The sequence below is a fragment of the Microcaecilia unicolor genome, chromosome 13 (genome assembly GCF_901765095.1).
Source record: "Microcaecilia unicolor chromosome 13, aMicUni1.1, whole genome shotgun sequence".
Classification (NCBI taxonomy): Eukaryota; Metazoa; Chordata; class Amphibia; order Gymnophiona; family Siphonopidae; genus Microcaecilia; species Microcaecilia unicolor.
This window is the reverse complement of record NC_044043.1, coordinates 60,663,214-60,684,062: the sequence shown is the minus strand read 5'-3', so window position 1 is coordinate 60,684,062 and position 20,849 is coordinate 60,663,214. Positions and strand designations below refer to the sequence as shown.

General features: G+C 44.0%; 1 protein-coding gene across 1 annotated transcript in view; it reads right to left on the bottom strand.

The window, feature by feature from the left end:
• Positions 1-20,849, bottom strand: part of LOC115482451 (telomerase-binding protein EST1A-like) — a 52,261-nt gene that overhangs the window by 13,979 nt on the left and 17,433 nt on the right. The window contains 3 exon segments of the mRNA XM_030222211.1: positions 4,203-4,395; positions 4,671-6,306; positions 8,490-8,635. Of these exon segments, the coding sequence (XP_030078071.1) occupies positions 4,203-4,395; positions 4,671-6,292 (1,815 nt within the window). The 5' untranslated portion in view covers positions 6,293-6,306; positions 8,490-8,635.

Below are 20,849 nucleotides of genomic sequence, written 5' to 3'. Positions count from 1 at the left end.
GAGCGAAAACTCATGCTGACACTTCTGAACTGCTATTTGGCCTGGTTTCAAAATGTCTGCCCTTCATCACTACATAGTCGAATGACTGCATCCTGAGCCAACTCACAGCTGATTTCTGTGCAGAAGTAGCAGGGCAGTGCACTGAGGTATCCCCACTACCAGCATTATTTGCAGTCTTTCCCCAAGGGTGGTATAAATAGTTGAATATATATAAATATAGAGTGCACTGTTAACGTGGGTAAAAGAGCTAGAGGAAGAAAGCAGAATATTGCACAAAATGAGCAAAATCAATTGTTGGGTGTAACACAAAACATTTTGGCACATAATCTGTGAAACCCATAACAACCCCCCCCCCACCCCCCCATAGTAACATAGTAAATGACGGCAGAAAAGACCTGCATGGTCCATCCAGTCTGTCCAACAGATAAGGCATATATATAAACATATAAACTGCAAAGGACTCAAATACAAAGCAACCTAGGCAATCCAGCTTCTCCTATAAAAGCACAAAACTATGGAACTCGCTGCCAAAAGCTGTGAAAACAACCTACGATCATCTAAACGTCAGGAAATCACTAAAAACCAACCTGTTCAAAAAGGCATGTACCCTACTGACCCAACATAAATGCCTACACTCTGCAACACAGCAAAACCAAAGCTCTTAATGGACACTATATAACCTCCTCCTCTCTTCGATCCCATTGTGCCTGAACCTTAATTGACCACATCACCACCATGTATTTGTTTCTCCACTGGACTTGGCGAACGCCTTTACAGTACTACATAAGCCACATTGAGCCTGCAAGTAAGTGGGAAAATATGGGATACAAATGTAACAAATATATATATATATATATACATATATATATATATATATATATACACATACACACAGTGCACTCCATTTAAGCTCACGTCGGATAAGGGCATGCTCTGTTTAACTGCATGCTGTACTTCGGTCCCGTTTTTGGCGCCATCAATTTCTATGGGGACAAACTTCAGTTTAGCGTACCACTGATAAGTGCAAGATTTGCTTATATGCATGGTTTAAGACCACTCCTCTGCAGGAAAGACTCCACATAAGCGCGCGCACGGAATATGGAAGCCGATTGGTGCGTGACAACCAATGAGATTTCAAATTTACCGCCCCTTTAACTGCCACAGGCAGAATAAGTGAAAGAATGTTGTTAGAGTGTACACTGGGGTCGTTGCGCAACTGTAAAACTTTAACACAAGCTGAACGAATAGAAGTTCTTAAAAAATTAGAAAACAAACAAAGTCAAGCATCTATTGCTAAAGAATATGGTGTCAATCCCAGTCAAATTTCACATATCTTGAAGCAGAAAGACCAACTTCTGGAAGACTGGCAAAACAATACAAATCCACAACGGAAACGAAAACGGGCAGGAAAAGCTGAGGAGGTAGAAGATGCTCTTCTTCAGTGGGTTTCTCAACAGGAGCAAACAGTTTCCTGTCAGTGGTCCACTGCTTATGGAGAAAGCTAATCAGCTAGCTGAAAGTCTTTGACTAACTGAATTCAAGGCCACTGTGGATGGTTGGAAAGATGGAAGGAGAGGAACAACATAAAATTCAAGAAACAGCATGGTGAAAAAACAAGACGCTGATGACTTTTGTGCTGAAAATTGGGTTGTTTCAGTTCTTCCTACTATCCTGAACAAGTTTGCACCTCGTGACATTTTCAATGCTGATGAAAACGGTCTCTACTGGCGAGCGATTCCTGATGGAACACTTGCATTCAAACAAGCCGAAACTACAGGAGGTAAAACGTTGAAGGACCGACTGACAATCCTCTTTTGCTGCAATATGGATGGGAGTGAGAAGCTGCAACCACTTGTCACTGGAAAGAGCAAACAGCCCTGTTGCTTCAAGAATGTTAAGCGACTTCCTGTGTCATACGAGGCTAACGCAAATTCATGGATGACTGGGGAAATTTGGAAGCAGTGGCTAAAGAAGTTAGACACTAGAATGTGGGCACAAAAAGCATCAGATTTTGTTGCTTTGTGATAATTGTGTTGCACACAACGATGATGTCAGGCTGTCTAACGTCAAGGTGGTCTTCCTGTCATCAAACACTACCTCTCTGATCCAACCTATGGATCAGGGCATAATAGCCAATTTCAAACAACATTATCTGGCTCTTGTGCTACGTCATCTGATGAGCGTTATGGATGACCAGACTGGCAAGGATAAACGTGCTGTTGAACTGACTCGTAATCTATCACTGCTGGATTCCCTACATATGCAGAAAGAAGCCTGGAATCATGTTACACAGGCAACCACTGTGAACTGCTACAAGCGGGCAAGCTTTGTTAGGGATGTGGAGAGGGACGAAACAGATGCAGCTGTTGCAAACGTGTAAGATGAACAGGCTATTAACATTCCAGCCTGTGTTACTGAAGGGAAGTTTCATCACTACGTAGCTGTTGATTACGAAGAGCTGATGACAGCACTGATGTCCAGATATGTGCCTACACGCAGGCAACGGCTGCTGCTGATGAAACAGATGATGAAATGAGCAGCGAGGCACATGCTGACGAAATTCAATAACCTCCTGTCACTTTTGCAAGAGCGCTGGAGAGTCTCACTACCATGCGGGCCTATCTGGAGGCCACTGGATGTCAGTGCTATGACAGTTTTTACTGTCTGGCAGACGTAGTCTATGGAACTCACAGACACAAGAGTGTACAGAGGACTATGACTGATTACTTCAAGTAAGCCTAACGTCAGTTAACGGAGACTGTATACTATACGTATAATAAGCAGTACTGTACATATATTTATCAGATGTCAAGCTTCTTTGTGTCACAACGGTCAAGTGCACGCTCTGGTTAACTGCATGTATTTCTTTGGTCCCAGACCCTTGCACTTAAGCGGATATACACACACACACACCCCTTTTTTTTTTTTTTTTACAGGCTGCTTCTTCGGCTTCACCTGGTCAGAAACCTAGTGCCTTCTTATCAAACCATATTGCAGTCCCATCCTACACCCCTACTGGACTGTTGACCTGAAGCCTCTTTGGACTTCAGCTAGACTCACTGGAGATCTGGGGGGAGGGGAGAGTATCAAACTCTATCCCCAGCCTCTTTCCATCCTGCTGCACTAGCTCATCTGTTGAAGTCAGAGAAATACCAGCTAGATTCTGAGCAGCACAAGTCTTATGAGGAGAAGACAATAAGGAGAACAATCAATGAATCTTCAAAAAAAAAAAAAAAAAAAAAACACCCTTGAATGTTTAACAGATGTTAGAGAGAAATTAAGGAATGAAGCAGGACAGAGCTGGAGTGTGATTTTTCTAAAATTTTGATCTGAGCTGTTCAGTTAGGATAATAATTGCAAAACTGTCAAAACATGAAGTGAAAAATTTCTCCCCCTGCAAATTTAACATTGGGGCCAATATTCACCCTGTGGCAGTAAGAACCTTATAAGCCGCTTCCAGCTGTGGGCAGACCGAACACCAGATATTCACTGCCGCGGACAAGCGCAGCTCCCAGCACTGAATATTCGAGTATAACTGCTGACCAAAGATGTTAACCGGGCACTGGCTAATATTCAGACCGGTGCTCAGTTAACTCAGCACATAAAATTAGGACAACCCCAACCTAGTGAGTTAAGGGATGGTTGATTAGTGGTGATATTCAGTGGCACTACCCAGTTAAGTGTTGCTCAATACTGGCAGCCAGCTAGCTCAGCAGGGTTTAACCAAGCAGGCATCTCTCCTGCTGGTTAAAACCTTTTGAATACTGACCCCATTATATTTGCAATAAGCCATGCTGGCTCAAAGTTAACACATACTGTGTGTAGGAAACTACAGTATACAGTCAAGTACAGACATAGTACCCCACCCACATCTACTCTAACAGGCATAAGTGTAGCAAGGTGGGTCGCCAGGGGAGCAACCACTCCCCCAAACGGACTTCCAATGGCACCTATTTTTGACACGATCTATCATGTTTAAAATATGTGCCGGCGCCATTGGCAGTCCGCTCTCTGCTCCCCCCATGCCCCTAACCTGGCTACACGTCTGCTAATAGGAGGTAACCCACCAATCCATCCCTACTAGGCTAACAGACTGCAAGATCTCAAGATTATCAAATGAATAATGTTTCTAACTGCAGAAATAGAAGAACTCTTCTCCATTAGCAGGCACCAAAAAATGCTCCCATTTAATTACTACTTACCTCATCCAAGAGCTCCAGAAGTTTCCTGCGAATTCCCTCCGCATTCTCACTTGCCGGATCCTTCAGGAACTGACGGAATTTCTCAATCACCCGATAAAAGGCATGTTTCCAAAGAATTTGATCTACATTCTGGGAATCTGAGAATTCAATGTCACTCAGGATGCATCGTTCATACAACTGAAGAAGCTCCACTCTGCAAAAAGACAAGATCACTGGCTAACCAGAGAAAGGGATAGTAATGAACAGGTAAAACAACCCTGTCAGGGGATGCCAGGGGATATACTTATTTTATTTAAAAGTTTTAAATATCATTTTACTGATGAAATGTCATTCAAAACAGCTCACAAAGTAATAAAAACAATAAAAGATTGAAAACAAAACAAGAACCAGAACTAACAGCAAATAATACTGTGGAACGAGGACAGGGGTTTCACCCTTATGTTTCCCTCCACCTTGGATGATTCCTACCTGAGTAGGGTCATCTTCTCCAGACCTTCAGGGCTGATCCTGTCCCTGGAAAGCAGGTTACTGAGCTGCAGTTCCTGGTTATCTGCCAACCGCAAAAGACGTGAAAGCTCTTGCTGCTGCATGTTCCGCACCTGCTGTTCCATCTCCTCAGGACTCAAGGGGCTGCTAGGAAAATAGTGTCCTGCAGAAGGGGGGTACCCTGGATAACATGATCCTGGGTATATGCTATTATTTGGCCCCATTTGATACTGCAGGGAATAAGCTCCATATGGATACTGGGGACTGGAATTTGAGCCAGTATTCCTGTGATAGTAATATGGGTTGTCAGAGCTCTGAAACCTGTAGAAAGGGGCAGAGGTGAGTCGAGGACCGGACTGGGAGCTATCGCCTGGTGTCACAGGGCTTGTTTCATCATCTGTATCCAGAAAATGCAGTGCATGAGCTGCATTTCTCAGAGCAGGCTTTTGTTCTGGATTGTTTGGGTCCCAGAGGCGGCGGTTCATGCCCCCACGGCCTCTTCCCCAAGCTGCCTTGCTGGTAAGTTTTGGTGCCGATTGGACAGTTTCTGGTATTCCCCCAGAGCTGGCACAGAGATCAGTATTCGCAGGGAGAATCAGTATCCCGCGACCCCTCCGCCCACTTTCCTGGCTGCTGAGATTTGAGCCTCCCCTCTGGGTACTGTCACCGTGGGAAGGGAGAGAAGGGCTGTCCTGGTTTTCTTTCACACTGTCCCCTTTGCTTGTCTTGTTCTTGCGAGTATAATAATGCTGGTGCTGCTGCTGCTGCTGTCGTCTCTTGCCTGGGCTCCTGAGAGGTGCTGAATGTTCAGTTTCTGCCCTTTGTTCATCATCTAGAGAGTCAGTGGAGGAGTCGCACATCTGTTTTTTACTGCAGTTCCTCTCCTGCCCTCTCATGTCCCCTTCAGCTGGCATCAGGCCTTCGCTGCTGTTACTGCCAGCTGAGCTGCTGCTACATGTGCGAGCTCGAGTCCTGCGTTTGTCCGAGTGGGAATAACGCTTTGTGGAGACCAGCCTCCTTTGGTCCTTCAGCAATCTCCCCTGATTTGTATCCTCACTGGCTTTTCTGCTCCGTTCTCTCTCTGCCTTCCTCCCTTTATCTCCTTTCCCAGATTTTCCTCCTTCACTTGTTGGAGCTCCCTCTCTACTTCTTGGATCTTTGCCGCTGGTTTGGTTTCTTTCTTTATCTCCCACAACGCTCAGCTGCTCTACTTTCTGGATCAAGTCCTCGCCTGCTCCTGGGCTAGCTGGCTCCTTCAATGAACCCCACAGTCGTTTGCCAGGCTCATAAATCTGCCTGTCTGGTTTCTTAATTCTCCTGGTGACCCTGAGGCAGCCATCTGCCTCATCACCCAAGGAACCATCTCTGCTGGCCACCTCTCCATTTTTTGTAGACATGCCATTCCTTCGGCAATGACCATCACTAGAGGGAGTCAGCTCCTTGTCACTAGTGGCTTCATCCCGGGACTCCTCAGATTGGTTCCCCTCACTCCCTGAAGTATCCTGTTTTACTTCCTTATGTTTGTTTCTCAGTCGTGAAAGCCGGGGTTTGTAGAGCTCCAGATCTGGTCGCCTGTTATCTCTCCGCTGCCTGGGCTCCTTCATCTCTTTCAGATTCTCTGTGAGGAAGGGGGTGGGGGGGGGGGGGGGGGGGAGAAAAAAACAAGCTCAGGAAAAGAGAAGCAAGCAAATAAGCGCATACTCTCTCAATGAAAATCAGGAAATTTGACGTTTTAGCCCAGAACAGTGTATTTATCATGCTATGTTCTTTTTTCTTTTTGAATGTATTATCCCTGGACACATATCTATAGTAACTAGCAACTCCAGAAAAAGGAGCTACACCCAGTGGTGTGCTGGAGCCGGCTCGCACCGGCTCGCAAAAGCCGGTTGTTTAAATGTATTGGCATCTTGCGAGCCGGTTGTTGGCCCCTGCGAGCCGGCTCGCCTCTGCTCCCCTGGTCATCCATCATCCGTCTGCAGCTCTGCGAGTCCCCGATAGCCGTTTCCTTCTTACGCCGCACCCCTACCTTTAAAAATTTTATTTTCCCTCGAGGCGCACCGGCGTTGAAGGCTTGAAGCGAAGGCAGCAGGCTCAGCTTGGTTCCAGGCCTTCCCTTCGCATCATGGCTCCGCCCTCGCCTGACGTATTTCCTGTTTGCGCGAGGGCGGAGCCATGATGCGAAAGGAAGGCCTGGAACCAAGCTGAGCCTGCTGCCTTCGCTTCAAGTCTTCAACGCCGGCGCGCCTCGAGGGAAAATAAAATTCTTAAAGGTAGGGGTGCAGCGTAAGAAGGAAACGGCTATCGGGGACTCGCAGAGCTGCAGAGGGCATACGGATAATGGACGACCAGGGGAGCGGGGGGGCTGGAAGAAGGCAGATGGAGGGGAGGAGGGCAGGGGGGAGACGAGGGTTGCTAGACATTGGTGGGTGGATGGAGGGCAGGGGAAAGCAGGGCTGCTGGACATGGGTGGGTGGATGGAGGGCAGGGGAAAGCAGGGCTGCTGGACATGGGTGGGTGGATGGAGGGCAGGGGAGAGGAGGGTTGCTGGACATGGGTGGGTGGATGGAGGGCAGGGGAGAGGAGGGTTGCTGGACATGGGTGGAGGAGAGGGAAGGGAGAGAGAAGACATACTGGACATGGATGGAGGGGAGGGAAGAGTGAGGAAGGAGATGAGAAGAAGGAAAAGGAAGAGAGGAGAATAACTGCACATGGATGATAGGCAGAAGCTGAGGACCAGAAATGAAGAAGAAAGGAGGAAAGAAAGAAATGGAAAGGAAGCCCTGGAAACGGAGTTAAGAGGACAGATAGCAGCAGAATCGGATACTGGGCCAGCATGATCAGAAAAACAGTCACCAGACAACAAAGGTAGAAAAAAACTCATTTTATTTTCATTATAGACAGTGTTTGGAATATGTTCACTTTGAGAATCAGGTGCTCAACATTAGAAGTTTATATTTATTTATTTATGGCATTTTATCCCACATTAAACATGAATTAGATTGGAACCTGGGATCATTTAATAGTTTTTTCCTGGAGAGAGTAATGCATTGCCCCCCGCCCCCCCCCCCCCCCGGGTATAGCCAGCTCTGCAATTTTGGGGGGGCGCAGAGGTGGACCGGGGAGAGAGCCTGTTGTTAAAAATTTACCAGCACACCACTGGCTACACCCAACAGGTAGAGTGCGCCAGTCACTTTGCAGGCAGAGTACGCCTGTCACTTACCCTGAAGAGCTCAGGATCCTTCAACCAGAGGGTCTGAGCGGCTCTTAGGTGCTACATTAAAGACAGCACAGATTATGTAAACAGTTTTGTTCTCTGTGAGATCCATGGATCTGCTGGTTCTGGTGTTCCTTTAAGAATTCTGTACCCAGTGTTCTATAGAATCTTCTTTATTTGCTCACACTAAGTTTCTTTCAAACTGTACAGGTAAACAATAGAACCTAGGATCTGGACCATCTTTCTGACATGGAGTAGCAGCTTAGTGGTTACAAAGGTGGGATAAGAAGCAGGGAGCCAGAAATCAAATCTGGCTTTGCACACTGATGCTTTTTGGGACCTTAGGCAAGTCACTTCACTTTCCACTGACATAAATGAGTAAAAACAGACCACATCATCTACTACTCTGGAGGACCAGATGCTAACTTCAGATCAGAAACATCTGCAGCCCCAGAGAGAGGGACAAAGAGACAGGCAGACTAGGGTGACAGGGCACAGAAATGGGCTCTAAACTCAAAGGCATATTAAAGTAGAACGGGTAATTTTTTTGCAATTAATCTGGTATATGAAGTGACATTTGGACTTACCTGTTTCCTTTCCTTGAATCCTGCCTAACCAGTCCGACGACGAGTGGGGTTATGTCCTCCTGCAGATGGAGGCAGATAACTTCTACCCAAAGCCTGAAGTCCTGGTATAATACAGATTGCAGCCCAATCAGATATCCAGTATTCGTCTGTCAAAGGTAACATAAATACATTAAGTAAAATCTTTACATGTAGTTTCAAACCCTTTTTTAAAATCACTCCCCATTAATGATTCTTTCCCCCACTTATCATGCTCATTGTGTTGATTGAGGGGGAGAATCACTTGAGCTGAAGAATATCCCAGAAAAATGCCCCATTCTTACTCTCCCTAACCGAGTAACTGCCCCAAGCAGACAATCTACAATCACCTTGAATAGTAGCAAAGAGCCCTTTTCGAACCAGCACTTACTGAACCACTAAATGTATGCTGGCATTCCTGAGCTGGGCTGGCAGGATTCAAAGAAAGAAAATTAACAGGTAAGTCTAAATTTCACCTTCTTTATCATGCAAGACATACCAAACCGCCCTAATCTGGGGGCTCCTGTCTCAAAAGAAGGGTAGACCTGCAATGTTTGGGAAGACCAACACAGAAAGGCCCATGCTGTCACCTTGTATGTGTCTTCCAGAGCCAGACCTCCACTTTCTACTTTATTTTACAAAATTTGATTTCTCACTTCACCAATTAACCCCAAGTTTCAACACAGTAATAAACATACACTCTTCATAACAACCCAGAAAACATCCAAGTTACTCAAGGTAGATCAATATATATGCAACCATGATAGCCCAAAGACCACCTGACCAATCCATCTAATCACTCCCCTTTTATGAGAATATTAAAATCCTTTTGATAAAATGTTTTAAAACATTTATTAATGATAGAAAAGACTAAACTTTTCTTATATTAAGAGGGATTGAATTCCATAAAGTTGGACCTATAACTCTGAATGCTATAAGATGCGTAATTTGTAGTTTCACCCTAATCAGTATGTCTAATAATTCCAACTAAGATTATCTCAGACTTCTATAAGGTACATAAGATTTAAACACTCTAATAAATATACAGAGCCTTCTTGAAGTGTTAAAAATAAATACGTTACTTATTGAACAGCTAATTCAGTTAATAATTGTCTCATATGATCCTGCATCTTCTTCTTTCCCAGCAACAATCTAGCAGCTGTATTTTGGATCAACTGAGTAACTGGAAGGCTACTATAGAATGAATTACAATAGTCTATTCTCAAAAAAACAAGTACATATCTAAATCTTTGTGATCTAATAAAGATCACAATTAAAAGAAATATTAATTAGTAAATGCTGCAAGCAACTCAGCTAAAATTTGGTCATTGAATGACAAATCCTTATCAACAATGATCCCCAGATTCCTAACAACTGACATCTCTGTTATTAATAGCCCATCAATAGCAGGGTCATGTTCAAGTTTTATTCCTCCTAGTAAACCACATATACTATGTTCAGCTTATTCTTGCTGTATACCGCCTTGGGTGAATTTCTTCAAAAAGGAAATAAAAAATCCTAAAGAAATCTACTATATATATTATATTTTGTATGTACGTGTGTCTATATGTCCGAAGTTGGCTCCTGAACTGTTGAAGCTAGGGAGATGAAACTTGGTGCACAGGTATATTATGGTCCAGCAGTGGCTCCTAGATAGGTTCCAACACCGGTGCCCTGAAATGGAGGCATATCCAATTTGCATACACTGAATAGAGTGAAAAAGACACGTACAGAGGTGGTAGGCAAAAAACAAACACAGCACAAACAGATTATTAGTAGCTGACCAAATTAGGCACACAGAAAATCAAAGACGCAGAGAATGAAGAAAACAGGAATAGCAGCTAACTGTACACAAAATACTGAACATCATGAGGTGGAGAATGACAGAAGTAGGGCAAGACGATTAGAAGCTAATGGAACACGAAATACAGAGTACGGTTATAAAATGCCTCCACTTAAGAGGCAGTCAATTGGAAGACGAGCAAGTGACACCAAGAAGGTGAAGAAAACCTGACAGCATAAAAGAAGTAAAAATATTTATACTATTCAAAAACATTCTGGGAAACACAATACTACTGAGTATGCAGAACTTCAGAAGGGTCACTTGAACTACTCTAAATGACCTAGCATAATTTTATAAAATGCTTGTAGTTTTTCAAGTTTTAGAAAACACTAAGTTTTCATGTTGTTGAAAAACGCCATTAAAAACATCAAGATGTGTTTTCAACTTATCATAAAACTTAAAAAAATGGTGAGGTTAGAAAAAATGATCTTGAAAAATATTGAAATTCTGAAAAATAGATTAATAAAAGTGTTTCTGTATTATATCACTAACAGAAATGGGCAGCACAGCTGGTTAATAAAGTCTTATTCAAATTCAATTTTAATTTGACTAGCCAAAACTAATCAGAAATCTCACACAAACATTGGTCCATGGATAAGACCTTACCATGATCTTCAACCACTTCTACCCACAGCTGATCATCAGCATATAAGTGATATGAAATTCAAAATTTACTCATTACAGGAACTAAAGACCTTAAATATATAAGGCAACTCGTCTTAAATAGTTGAAAGTGTGGATATAAATCATTTAATAATAACAATAAGGGCTTGGCCACTGTTGGAAACAGGATACTGGGCTTGATGGACCTTCAGTCTGTCTGAGGTGTCTTAGCAATGTTGTGTGTCCGTAAAAGAGATGAAGTGCCCTCACTTCCTTCCACTACCCAACTTACAAAAGTAAGGGGCCAAATCCCTGTTTCAAGTGCGACAGTGATGATACTGCTTGGATAGAGAGACGGTCCTCAGGCACCCAAGATATGGATCACCGAAGAAAGGGCTTGCAACTCCAATATCCTTGGAGCCAAACCAACAGCCCCTATAAGACACAGTCTTCAAAGCTAATTCGTTTATTGATGCATGACTCAAGGGCTCCAAATGGCTTGAGGGTGGGAGGGCCTGTAGAACCAGCCTTAGGTCCTAAGATGACATGGCTTTCCTGGGAATGACCTCCAGACTATCACAGTTCCAGGGCAAAGCTGAATGCGATGATCCATGGATAAAACACCAGAGAGGAAAACTTCCACATGTTTTCATCATGATTTCTACAGGGAAATAGTAAGCCTGGTCCATGGTCTCCCAGTCTTTACAAACCTGTTAGGCCTCTCTCATTACAACATGGTCAGGTTTTGGATGGCTCTGCAAGGGCGAAGGCCCTGGTGAACTTTAGTATATCTGCCAGAAGCGACAATTTCTGGAAACTGTTTAGAACATTGGTTGTGACTTTCATTAATACTACTGATAGAAATATGTTACTTAAACATTATTTTAGATCTAAAGAGAAGTCATTTATGGGAAAAAGAGACTTTGGTTTTCCTGGATGTATCATGTAAAACATAGAAAAGGCAAAAGCAATTTTTGCTACTTAGACCAGAAGTGCTTCAGTTGGGCGCCTACTTTTATCTAAAGTTTCCTTGCAAATGTATTGTACACTATCAGTCAAATAAATATATTTTCTGGGAACCATCTCATTTGACTTCATTTTTAGCAACTAAGGGATTGTCTATAAAGGGCTCCTTGGGTGGGTCTGCTAAAGGGGTCTAATGGAATAGTTGTTCTCCATAATCTTTTCATAGTCTGCTAAATTCTTTAATGTTATAGACTTTCCTTTTTTAACCTCCATTGTCAGTATTGGATTTCCTTTGTTGTGGACTAAAGCTGGATGATTATCTTGAGAGAGAGATTTATTTTTCTCAGTTTGTTTCTTCTTAATTTTTAACTTTTACAGCTTTCTGTACAAATAGATTTATTTAGTTGTAATTTGAAACATAAATAAAAAAATAATAAAAAGTGCACACCTTTCATTCTAAAACAAAATATACCATAAAATAGAAAAAATAAGAACGGAAACAGAAACAAGACCAAACAAGGAAGTAACAGAGCTAACAAACAAGTTGCTATTTTCTTTTATAAAACTTATTTCATACCGACAGATGGTGCATATCTCCACCAGTATACAGTAATAAAGATGAGGTAAACAAGGCAGCATATCAAGAGACCCAATATAATTAGAGACTGGATCAACAAAAGGTTTACATAACTCACATACTCAACTATGAGCCTTCTCTGCATTCCCGATATGTCCCACACATAGTTTTCATTTCATTTCTTTCATGGCACACAATTTTCTCTTAAATATAGCACTAGACGCAGATATATATCATTGCAAAAATCTTCTTATCAAAACATGTATATGAATGTGTCCTACTCTTTAAATCTCACAAATCAAACATACTCACTCTCACCACTCACACATAACTGTTTAATCTTGCATAAATATATCAGCAAATCATCAATAGATGTTATAACATCATTTAGGTTGCATCATGTCATTAACGACGTTCCTGGTCAAAAAGTTGGTATTAACCACCATAGCGATCTACCAAACATTGCTTTCATAGAGAGCTAATAGCAGTCTGTTGCCAAAACGTTACCACTTCCTTTATACGTTGATGACCTTGTAAACAGCAAAACAATCCAAATGTCAATGGCGTTAGTGTTCTGTCTCTCTTGAAAAATTCCACCAGCTATCTTTCTTCCTGTGAAATTTTCTCTACTGCCAGTGTCGTATCTACATGAATTCTAGTTGCATTCAGAAGCTTGTGCAATTCTTCTGATAATTGTATCCCATATCACTCACTTTGACCCTACATGGTGCCACAACGGAAGGTATGGCAGGTGCAAGCGCCCCTAATACCGATGCACACCACTGAATGAGGCTTTCAGCAGCTCTGGAAGCAAGGGCCAGATGCACTCATCGAGGGCCGACACCAGGAAAAGCTGGGGTGCCGGCTGAGGTGCAGGTTGCAGAATTGCTGGGGTCGACGTGGGAGCAGAATCTCGGCTGCTTGGAGACAGGTGCATCGGCACCTCCTGTATGGAAGAAGAGTGATCCTCCCGGCACCGACACTTCTCAGGTGCCAAATCCTTCGATGCCCCAGAGCTCCTGGCACCATGTGTCAAAGGTGACTGATGACTATGCTTCTTGGCCTTCACCCGGTGTGTCATCAAGGCTCCTCAGTGCCAACGAGGACAACGTTGAATCCTCTCATCGCCTCAGGGTCAGGTCCGACGATGGATGGTCCCGGGGAGCCTGAACAGAAGGAGGCCTCGAGACAGGTGGAGACCCACTCGATGCCTCACTGCTCCCAGTGTCTAAGGGTCTAGCAGCAGCCATGCTTACCGATGCTCCCGATACCGGTGCGATGCTTGACGTCAATGCATCTAGAACCGGACCTGACTCCAAAAATCCTCTCTCGTTGATCCTCTTGAGAAACCTGGGTCCTCTTCTTCATACGAAGACAGAGAACACAGTTGGGCCCAAGACACTGCAGACAGCAAGAATGGGTGTCCTTTCCCGAGATAGTCCAAATGCACCGAGTACAGCGCTTGAAGCCACTGGAAATCTTCGTTGACATGGACAGAAAAACTTTGTCGGCTAAATTAAATGACTCGATGGTGCCGGAAAAAGGGGAAAGGCCCGGAGAAAAATAAAGGGAAAAACCCAACCGAAGTCAGGGCCTAAAAACGGCCTGATGATGTCGGAAAATAAAAAAAAAACTTAAACCTAGGCAAAATAAAACTAAGTAAAATAAAAGACAGGTTTGTAAGGCCCAAGAAAAGAAGTAAAAAAAAGACCGAAAGGCACTAACAGCTCTCAAAAAAAAAAAAAAAAAACAGATGAGTGAAAAGAGGACAAAAATAAGCACCTTCTCACATGGAAAAAAGAGAACTGAGGAGACTGCGTCTGCACGACGGGCAGAAAGGCACTCGTGTATGCGCGGCGGAGCGCGGCCCACGCTTCACAAAGCTCTCTCTTTTTTTACAATGGCAAAAGCCGAACTGGGCAACGCGGATCGGCGTCACCCACTTGTGAGAAGATAGAAGCCTGCTTGTCCTTGAAGAATGTAGAATACATGTTTTGAGGAAACTGAACTCCACAGGACCCAATCTCTAATCTTCGAGAATGCTTGCCTAACTTGAAAATACGAACACTATGACTTCATCCCAATATGAAACTTCTCCTGCAGTTGGGAGAAGGGGACTCCTTCCACAACTGCCACACATGCTGCAACCCATGAGTCTTCTAATGTCCAATCTCAGTGAAGAATATTCAGTAAGCAGCTTTATTTTTTTAAATTAAAATTTTAATCTACAACAATGCCACACATTCAGGAAGAAAGGAAAATATACCAAGTTACAGAAAATAAAATCTTGAAACAATCTGCATTAGAAATAAGGTATAGCTCAAGTCAAGAGAAGAAAAGAAAAATACAATAAAAATACCTTGAAACAGAAATTAAGCAAGAGGCAATTCCTAAATCTCACAATATTATAGCCAAATATATCTTCAAGGACTTGAACCCCACTAACCTAGCTTATAATCATACTGATTTATCCAACAAAAATCTTTCTAAATGAGATGGGTCAAAAAGACAGTGCTTTCTTTGCCAAGTTATCAAACATTTATGGGGGAACGTTAAAAAAGGGTACCTCCTAATGTTAATACTTTAGAACGCAAAGCAAGAAAAGGTTTCCTTCTTAACTGTGTGGCAAGAGCCACATCAGGAACACCTGAATTTTTTGGCCACAGAATAAGTATCTTTGTTCTTAAAGTAAGACTGCAACACCAACAGTTTATCTTTCGGTGAAGGTGACATATAAGGTGGCTCTACTTGAGATATATTATCAGAGGAACTCTCTAAGAAACTAGTCCTCCTTCCAGGGAGTCAAGGGCTCCCTCAGTCATATTCTCAACACAAGAGCAATTTGGAATATAATAAGATGAAGAAATATGAATATCTTCAGAATTTGAGAGAACAAGAACCTACTTAAAATATTTTAATAACAGAACCTCAGAAGAAAGCAATCAACATAAAATTTAAAAACCTCAGACTTCTGGACCTCTGTGAATTTTTAAGCCTCTCAATCTATAAACAGACTAAGACTATCTTTAATCACTAAGGGATCCTTTTACAAAGCGGCGGTAAGCCAAACGTGGGCTTACCACTCGCTAAAAGAGAAGTACCGCTGGGCTACTGCAGCAGCCTGGCGGTAGTTAACATACCCAGCGTGCGTCATATCTGGCACAACAAAAATATTTTAAATTTTGTGAGTACTAGGCGGTAATCGGGCAGTGCCGGATGCTGCATTATCAACACCTCAATGGGGAGTGCTTCCTCCCCCTCCCAAAATGGCCACGCAGCAAGCGTTTCACTTGCCGCATGGCCATTTCCTGAAAAAACCCAAAGACCTGCCTTTTACCTGCTACAGTAAAAGGGGGTCTCAGTGCGCATCAAACACATGCACCGATGCCAGTGCAGGCCCCCTTTTGCCGCAGCTTCGTAAAAAGGGCCCTAAGGTACCAAAAGTCTGCAAGGAGGAAATTTGGGGCTCCACACACTGGAGGGTTTTTTTTTCCATCAAAGAAAAATACTTCTCTACCCAATCCAAAGCCTTCACCATTTCCTGGCATAAAAAGGCACAGCTGGCTCACTGTCTTCTTGATCATGGCTTCAGTTTGGGTAACAACTGTCCATATGTCTTGTATATTAGTACTACAGCTATGAGCCTTGGTTCAAGGTCTGACTTTGGTTCAGGATCCAAAATGAGAGAAAACCTTGCAGGCCTGTGACTCTGACTTGAACTCCAGTGTTGCTCAAAGGCTCATGAGCTATTGAGACACTGCAGAGGAAGCAGACATCTGCAAGAATAAGGAAGGGCGAGGGTCTAGCTTGCAGAGTTGCATGGATGTGGCAATAGATGTTCAGAAATACAGAACTGGATAATTCCACAGGAAGATGACCAGGTGCCACAGAAAGTGTTTTGAGAAAGATATGGTCAAAAATATAGAACTGAGTGGTCTTGCAAGAAGATGACTTAGATTTCCAGTAAAAGCTAGTCTAGTCTATTGTTGGCCTTTCCAGTAAATATTAACCAACTCATTAGAATAGCCAGTGTTAACCATTATATTAGCATAGATCCAATAAGATGTGATTACTGTCATATTACATGTATCCTGAATGGACATATAAAAATGAGTGTACTTCCTACTTCAAGCCAGAGAGGCAGCCACAGAGCTGCTCTCTCATGAGAAACCAATTAATTGTATCCATGAATTGGCAAGTAACCCAATTGCTTTCTCATAAGTAACTTTGAGTCTTTTATATCTACTAATTGGTTTTTGAGTTGTAAAACAAAACATTAAAGACTCAGGGCCAGATGCACTAAACTTAACGAGCTATCAACAAGCAAGTAGTAAACCCTGGCATGCACTAAAGGCTTCTCCGAGCCATTTTCCAACGATGGTAACAGCTAATGAAAACGGAATGCAGATGAGCAAATTGTGTAGAAACTCTATTGTAATGAGATGCACTAACGTTTTCCCGATTGACTTAACGCTGGAAAATCTAATGAGAGGTCTGTTCCTCTTGTTGGGGCTGCGCAACAATGCCCAAGTGCTCATCAAAAAAAACAAACAAAAAAATAGCACTCCACTTCAAAAAAGGCGTCCTTTTTGGCCGTCATTCCCCCCCCCCCCCCCCCAATAATAAAAACGTCCTTTTTGGACGTGCTTAGCAGCAGCGCGCAGCTCCTCCGTGCGCTTGGTATCCAGTGGATTTATTTACAAACAGCAAAAATATTTAGGATACGCTGCTTACTTACAAAAGCATAATAGCATCGGAGTGCTGGAGGGCGGTTGCTTCTCTTTTCTACGGCTGTGGAACACATTCGCCTCGCTTGTGGGGGATGTCCTCTAGCTCTTCGGTCTGTCAGCCAATCACAGCGCGTTTAGCTGTGATACGCGTGCTGTGATTGGTTGAGAGACAGACCGGGACATAAACAGAAAATAAACAAGGTTCCCACGAGGGGAGAAGGGCTCCGATCGCCTGTGTGAGCTGCGAAGAAGTTACAGGAGATGTTTCTTTTTTTTTTTTCTTTGCAGCTCATCCCGGCAGGCAGGCAGTCTGAGCAACTACCTGGGGGGAGCTAACCATGCTTCTGGGACTTTTGAAAGGCTTTGAAACGGATCGGGTGAGTGTGTCCTTGTTTGAAAGGCTTTGAAACTGATCGGATGAGTTTTTTTTGTTGTTGTTTTTTGAGTGAAGGACGTCCATTAAGGACGTCCTTGGCATGCGCAGAGCAGCCAGTATAACGCTTGGTTGCTCTGCGCATGCTCGACCGGCCGACTGGCCGAGACCGATAGAATAGAGAATGCAAGTGAGCTACAACGAGCAGCTCATTTGCATTCCCTTTCCTTAATGCATGCCCGTTCCTTACCGATTCGCTAAGGGAATCGGTAAGGGAATGGCTCTAACGATTTTTTAGTGCATCTGGGCCTCAGACCCAGAGAACACTTATGTGTAGCTGGGGTATTATATTCCCATAACCAATTGATTGCACATGTTACTTGCATAGTCTTTGGAGTCTCAGATATAGAGATAATTTTATGTAGCAATATTCTGTACCCCCAGTGAGATATCACTGATCTGTTAATTGTACAAATACTTGATGAGGTATCTAATAAAGAACAAACTGATGCAGCCTTGGGTGGTTTATTTCTTCCTAAGTATTAGTGGGTGGTCCACTATATTGGGAGGGATAAATACAAAGTAAAAGTAATATCATGTAGAGTCCACTGCTAAACTAGTTGCATCCAGAGCTGGGCAGTAAGACCTTAGAACCCCCAACCCAAAGAGGGTACGGGAGTAATAGCTGCCCTACTTATTGTCCCCATCCAGAGATGCCTTGTTTGAAGATGGATCAAAGGAGGAACTAGGCATAGGAAGGGGAGTCCTTTCAGTGGAGCTTACTGACATATGCTTGTGAGGAGGAGCAGTTCCTCCAGGAACAAGATGTTTGTCCATGGGACCCAGAAGGGGGTGCTAAGAGCAGGAGCACTTTTGGGCTTAGCTTTCCTTTTCTCCATTACCGGGCGATAATTCAAAAGAGAAAGAAAAGGAAAGTAACATTTACAAGTCCAAAGGAGAGAGATCATATTTCCAATAAGTTCTCATCTGCTGGGCAAGGTATGTCCTTTGGTGCTCCAAGGGATTCCCAAAGGGACTAGCATGCCCCTTAGGGCTGCTCTGCAGTTGTTCCGGGCAGAGTGTGATAATGTCAGACGCTGTGACCGGTATTCAGGGCTCTCACTGCCACTGTTCTGGCAGGGGTGCTTGCTTCCACCTTTCTCCCGGCACCAATAATAAAGTTTGACATCAGGGAGATCCATACCCCAATAGATATAGGTGCACAAACTGTCTTCAGGATTAATAAACTTCACAGGACCCCTATGGTGCCAAACAAAGCTAGATATCATTCTATTAAATAAATTAAACACCGACAAAGGAACGTTGTATGGTTCCCCACAAATTCAAACTTAGTGGGTGTGACCTGATTCTCTGTTAGAGGGGCAGCCTTCTATACCAGTTTTTCTTGAGAAATCCATCTTTTTTACAGATTAACTGGCTGTGCTGCAGCTCTGTCTGTACATTTTAGACTTAGCAGCTCTGTCTCTGAATCTCCCCCACAAATTCAAACTTAGTGGGTGTGACCTGATTCTCTGTTAGAGGGGCAGCCTTCTATACCAGTTTTTCTTGAGAAATCCATCTTTTTTACAGATTAACTGGCTGTGCTGCAGCTCTGTCTGTACATTTTAGACTTAGCAGCTCTGTCTCTGAATCTCCCCCACAAATTCAAACTTAGTGGGTGTGACCTGATTCTCTGTTAGAGGGGCAGCCTTCTATACCAGTTTTTCTTGAGAAATCCATCTTTTTTACAGATTAACTGGCTGTGCTGCAGCTCTGTCTGTACATTTTAGACTTAGATCCCTCCCACCCACCCCTCTACCCACCCACCCCTAGGGTGATAGTTCTTATATACCCTCCCAAGCAACCTAATCTGCCTGCAGATAACTGCTCTGTCTCTGTGTTCAGGCTCTTCACCTCCTTTCCTCCCACATTTTTCAAACATAGTGGGTGTGACTTGTTCTTACTGGGCAGTGCCTACCTGCCTGCTGCCTACCATTCCAGTTTTAAGCCTCTAATCCAGCTCTGCCGTTCTATCTATCGCTTAACACCTCAGTCACTACATATATACCCATAACACCTCAGTTACTACTTATGGCCCCTTTACACATTCTCTTCCTTGCCCTGTCCCTTCCTAATCTTTTTCCCCTCCCCCTACCGCTGTCTACCACTGGAACTCACTGCCCACCCATGTCCTCTCCCATCTTGCTCACTACTGCAATACCCTACTCACCCCCGTCCCTCACCACCTCACCATCTCTCCTGTCCCCCTCCTCCTTCCTAGCTCTCAACCTTCAACACTTCCTTCCTGCCATTAACCCATCCCCATTCCTCCTAAGCGCATCCCGTCTTCGTCGCCTTCGTCGCCCTACCTCCCCCACCCTCCTCCGCACTCTCTTGCTCCTCCTCCTGCTCCTGCTATCCGCAGGAGACATCAATCCCAATCCAGGTCCCCCACACCTGTCTTCGTCCTATCCATGCAAACGTTTCCGGGATGTCTCCAATCTCATATCTATTCCCCTCCTCCCCCCCTCTTCCCTCCCCTTCTCATGTGCACTGTGGAATGCCCACTCGGTCTGCAACAAACTTCCCTTCACCCACGATCTCTTCATCTCTCATTCCCTTCACCTGCTTGCCCTAACTGAAACCTGGCTCTCCCCTGACGACTCTGCCTCAGTTGCGGCTCTATGCCATGGAGGCTATCTCTTCTCCCATACTCCCCGCCTATTTGGCCGTGGAGGAGGCGTCGGGTTACTACTCTCGCCCTCCTGTAGCTTCCAACCCCTCCTCCTACCACAGTCTCACTGCTTCTCATCCTTTGAAGTCCACTCCATCCGTCTATTCTACCCGTTGCCACTCAGAGTGGCAGTCATTTACCGCCCCCCTGATAAATCCCTCCCTTCCTTCCTCACCGACTTCGATGCCTGGCTTTCTGTTTTTCTTGAACCCTCATCTCCATCCCTCATTCTCGGAGACTTCAACATACACGTTGATGACCTGTCCAACTCTCACGCTTCTCAGTTCCTCACTCTAACATCATCCTTCAACCTCCAGCTTTGTTCCACCACCCCTACTCACCGTGATGGCCATTGCCTTGACCTCGTCCTCTCCTCTTCCGGCTCACCCTCCAATTTCCACACCTCAGCTCTTCCTGTCTCTGATCATCACCTGATCACCTTCACACTTCTTCACCCTCCCCCTCAGCCCCGCCCAACATTAACCACTACTTCCAGGAATCTCCAGATTATTGACCCTC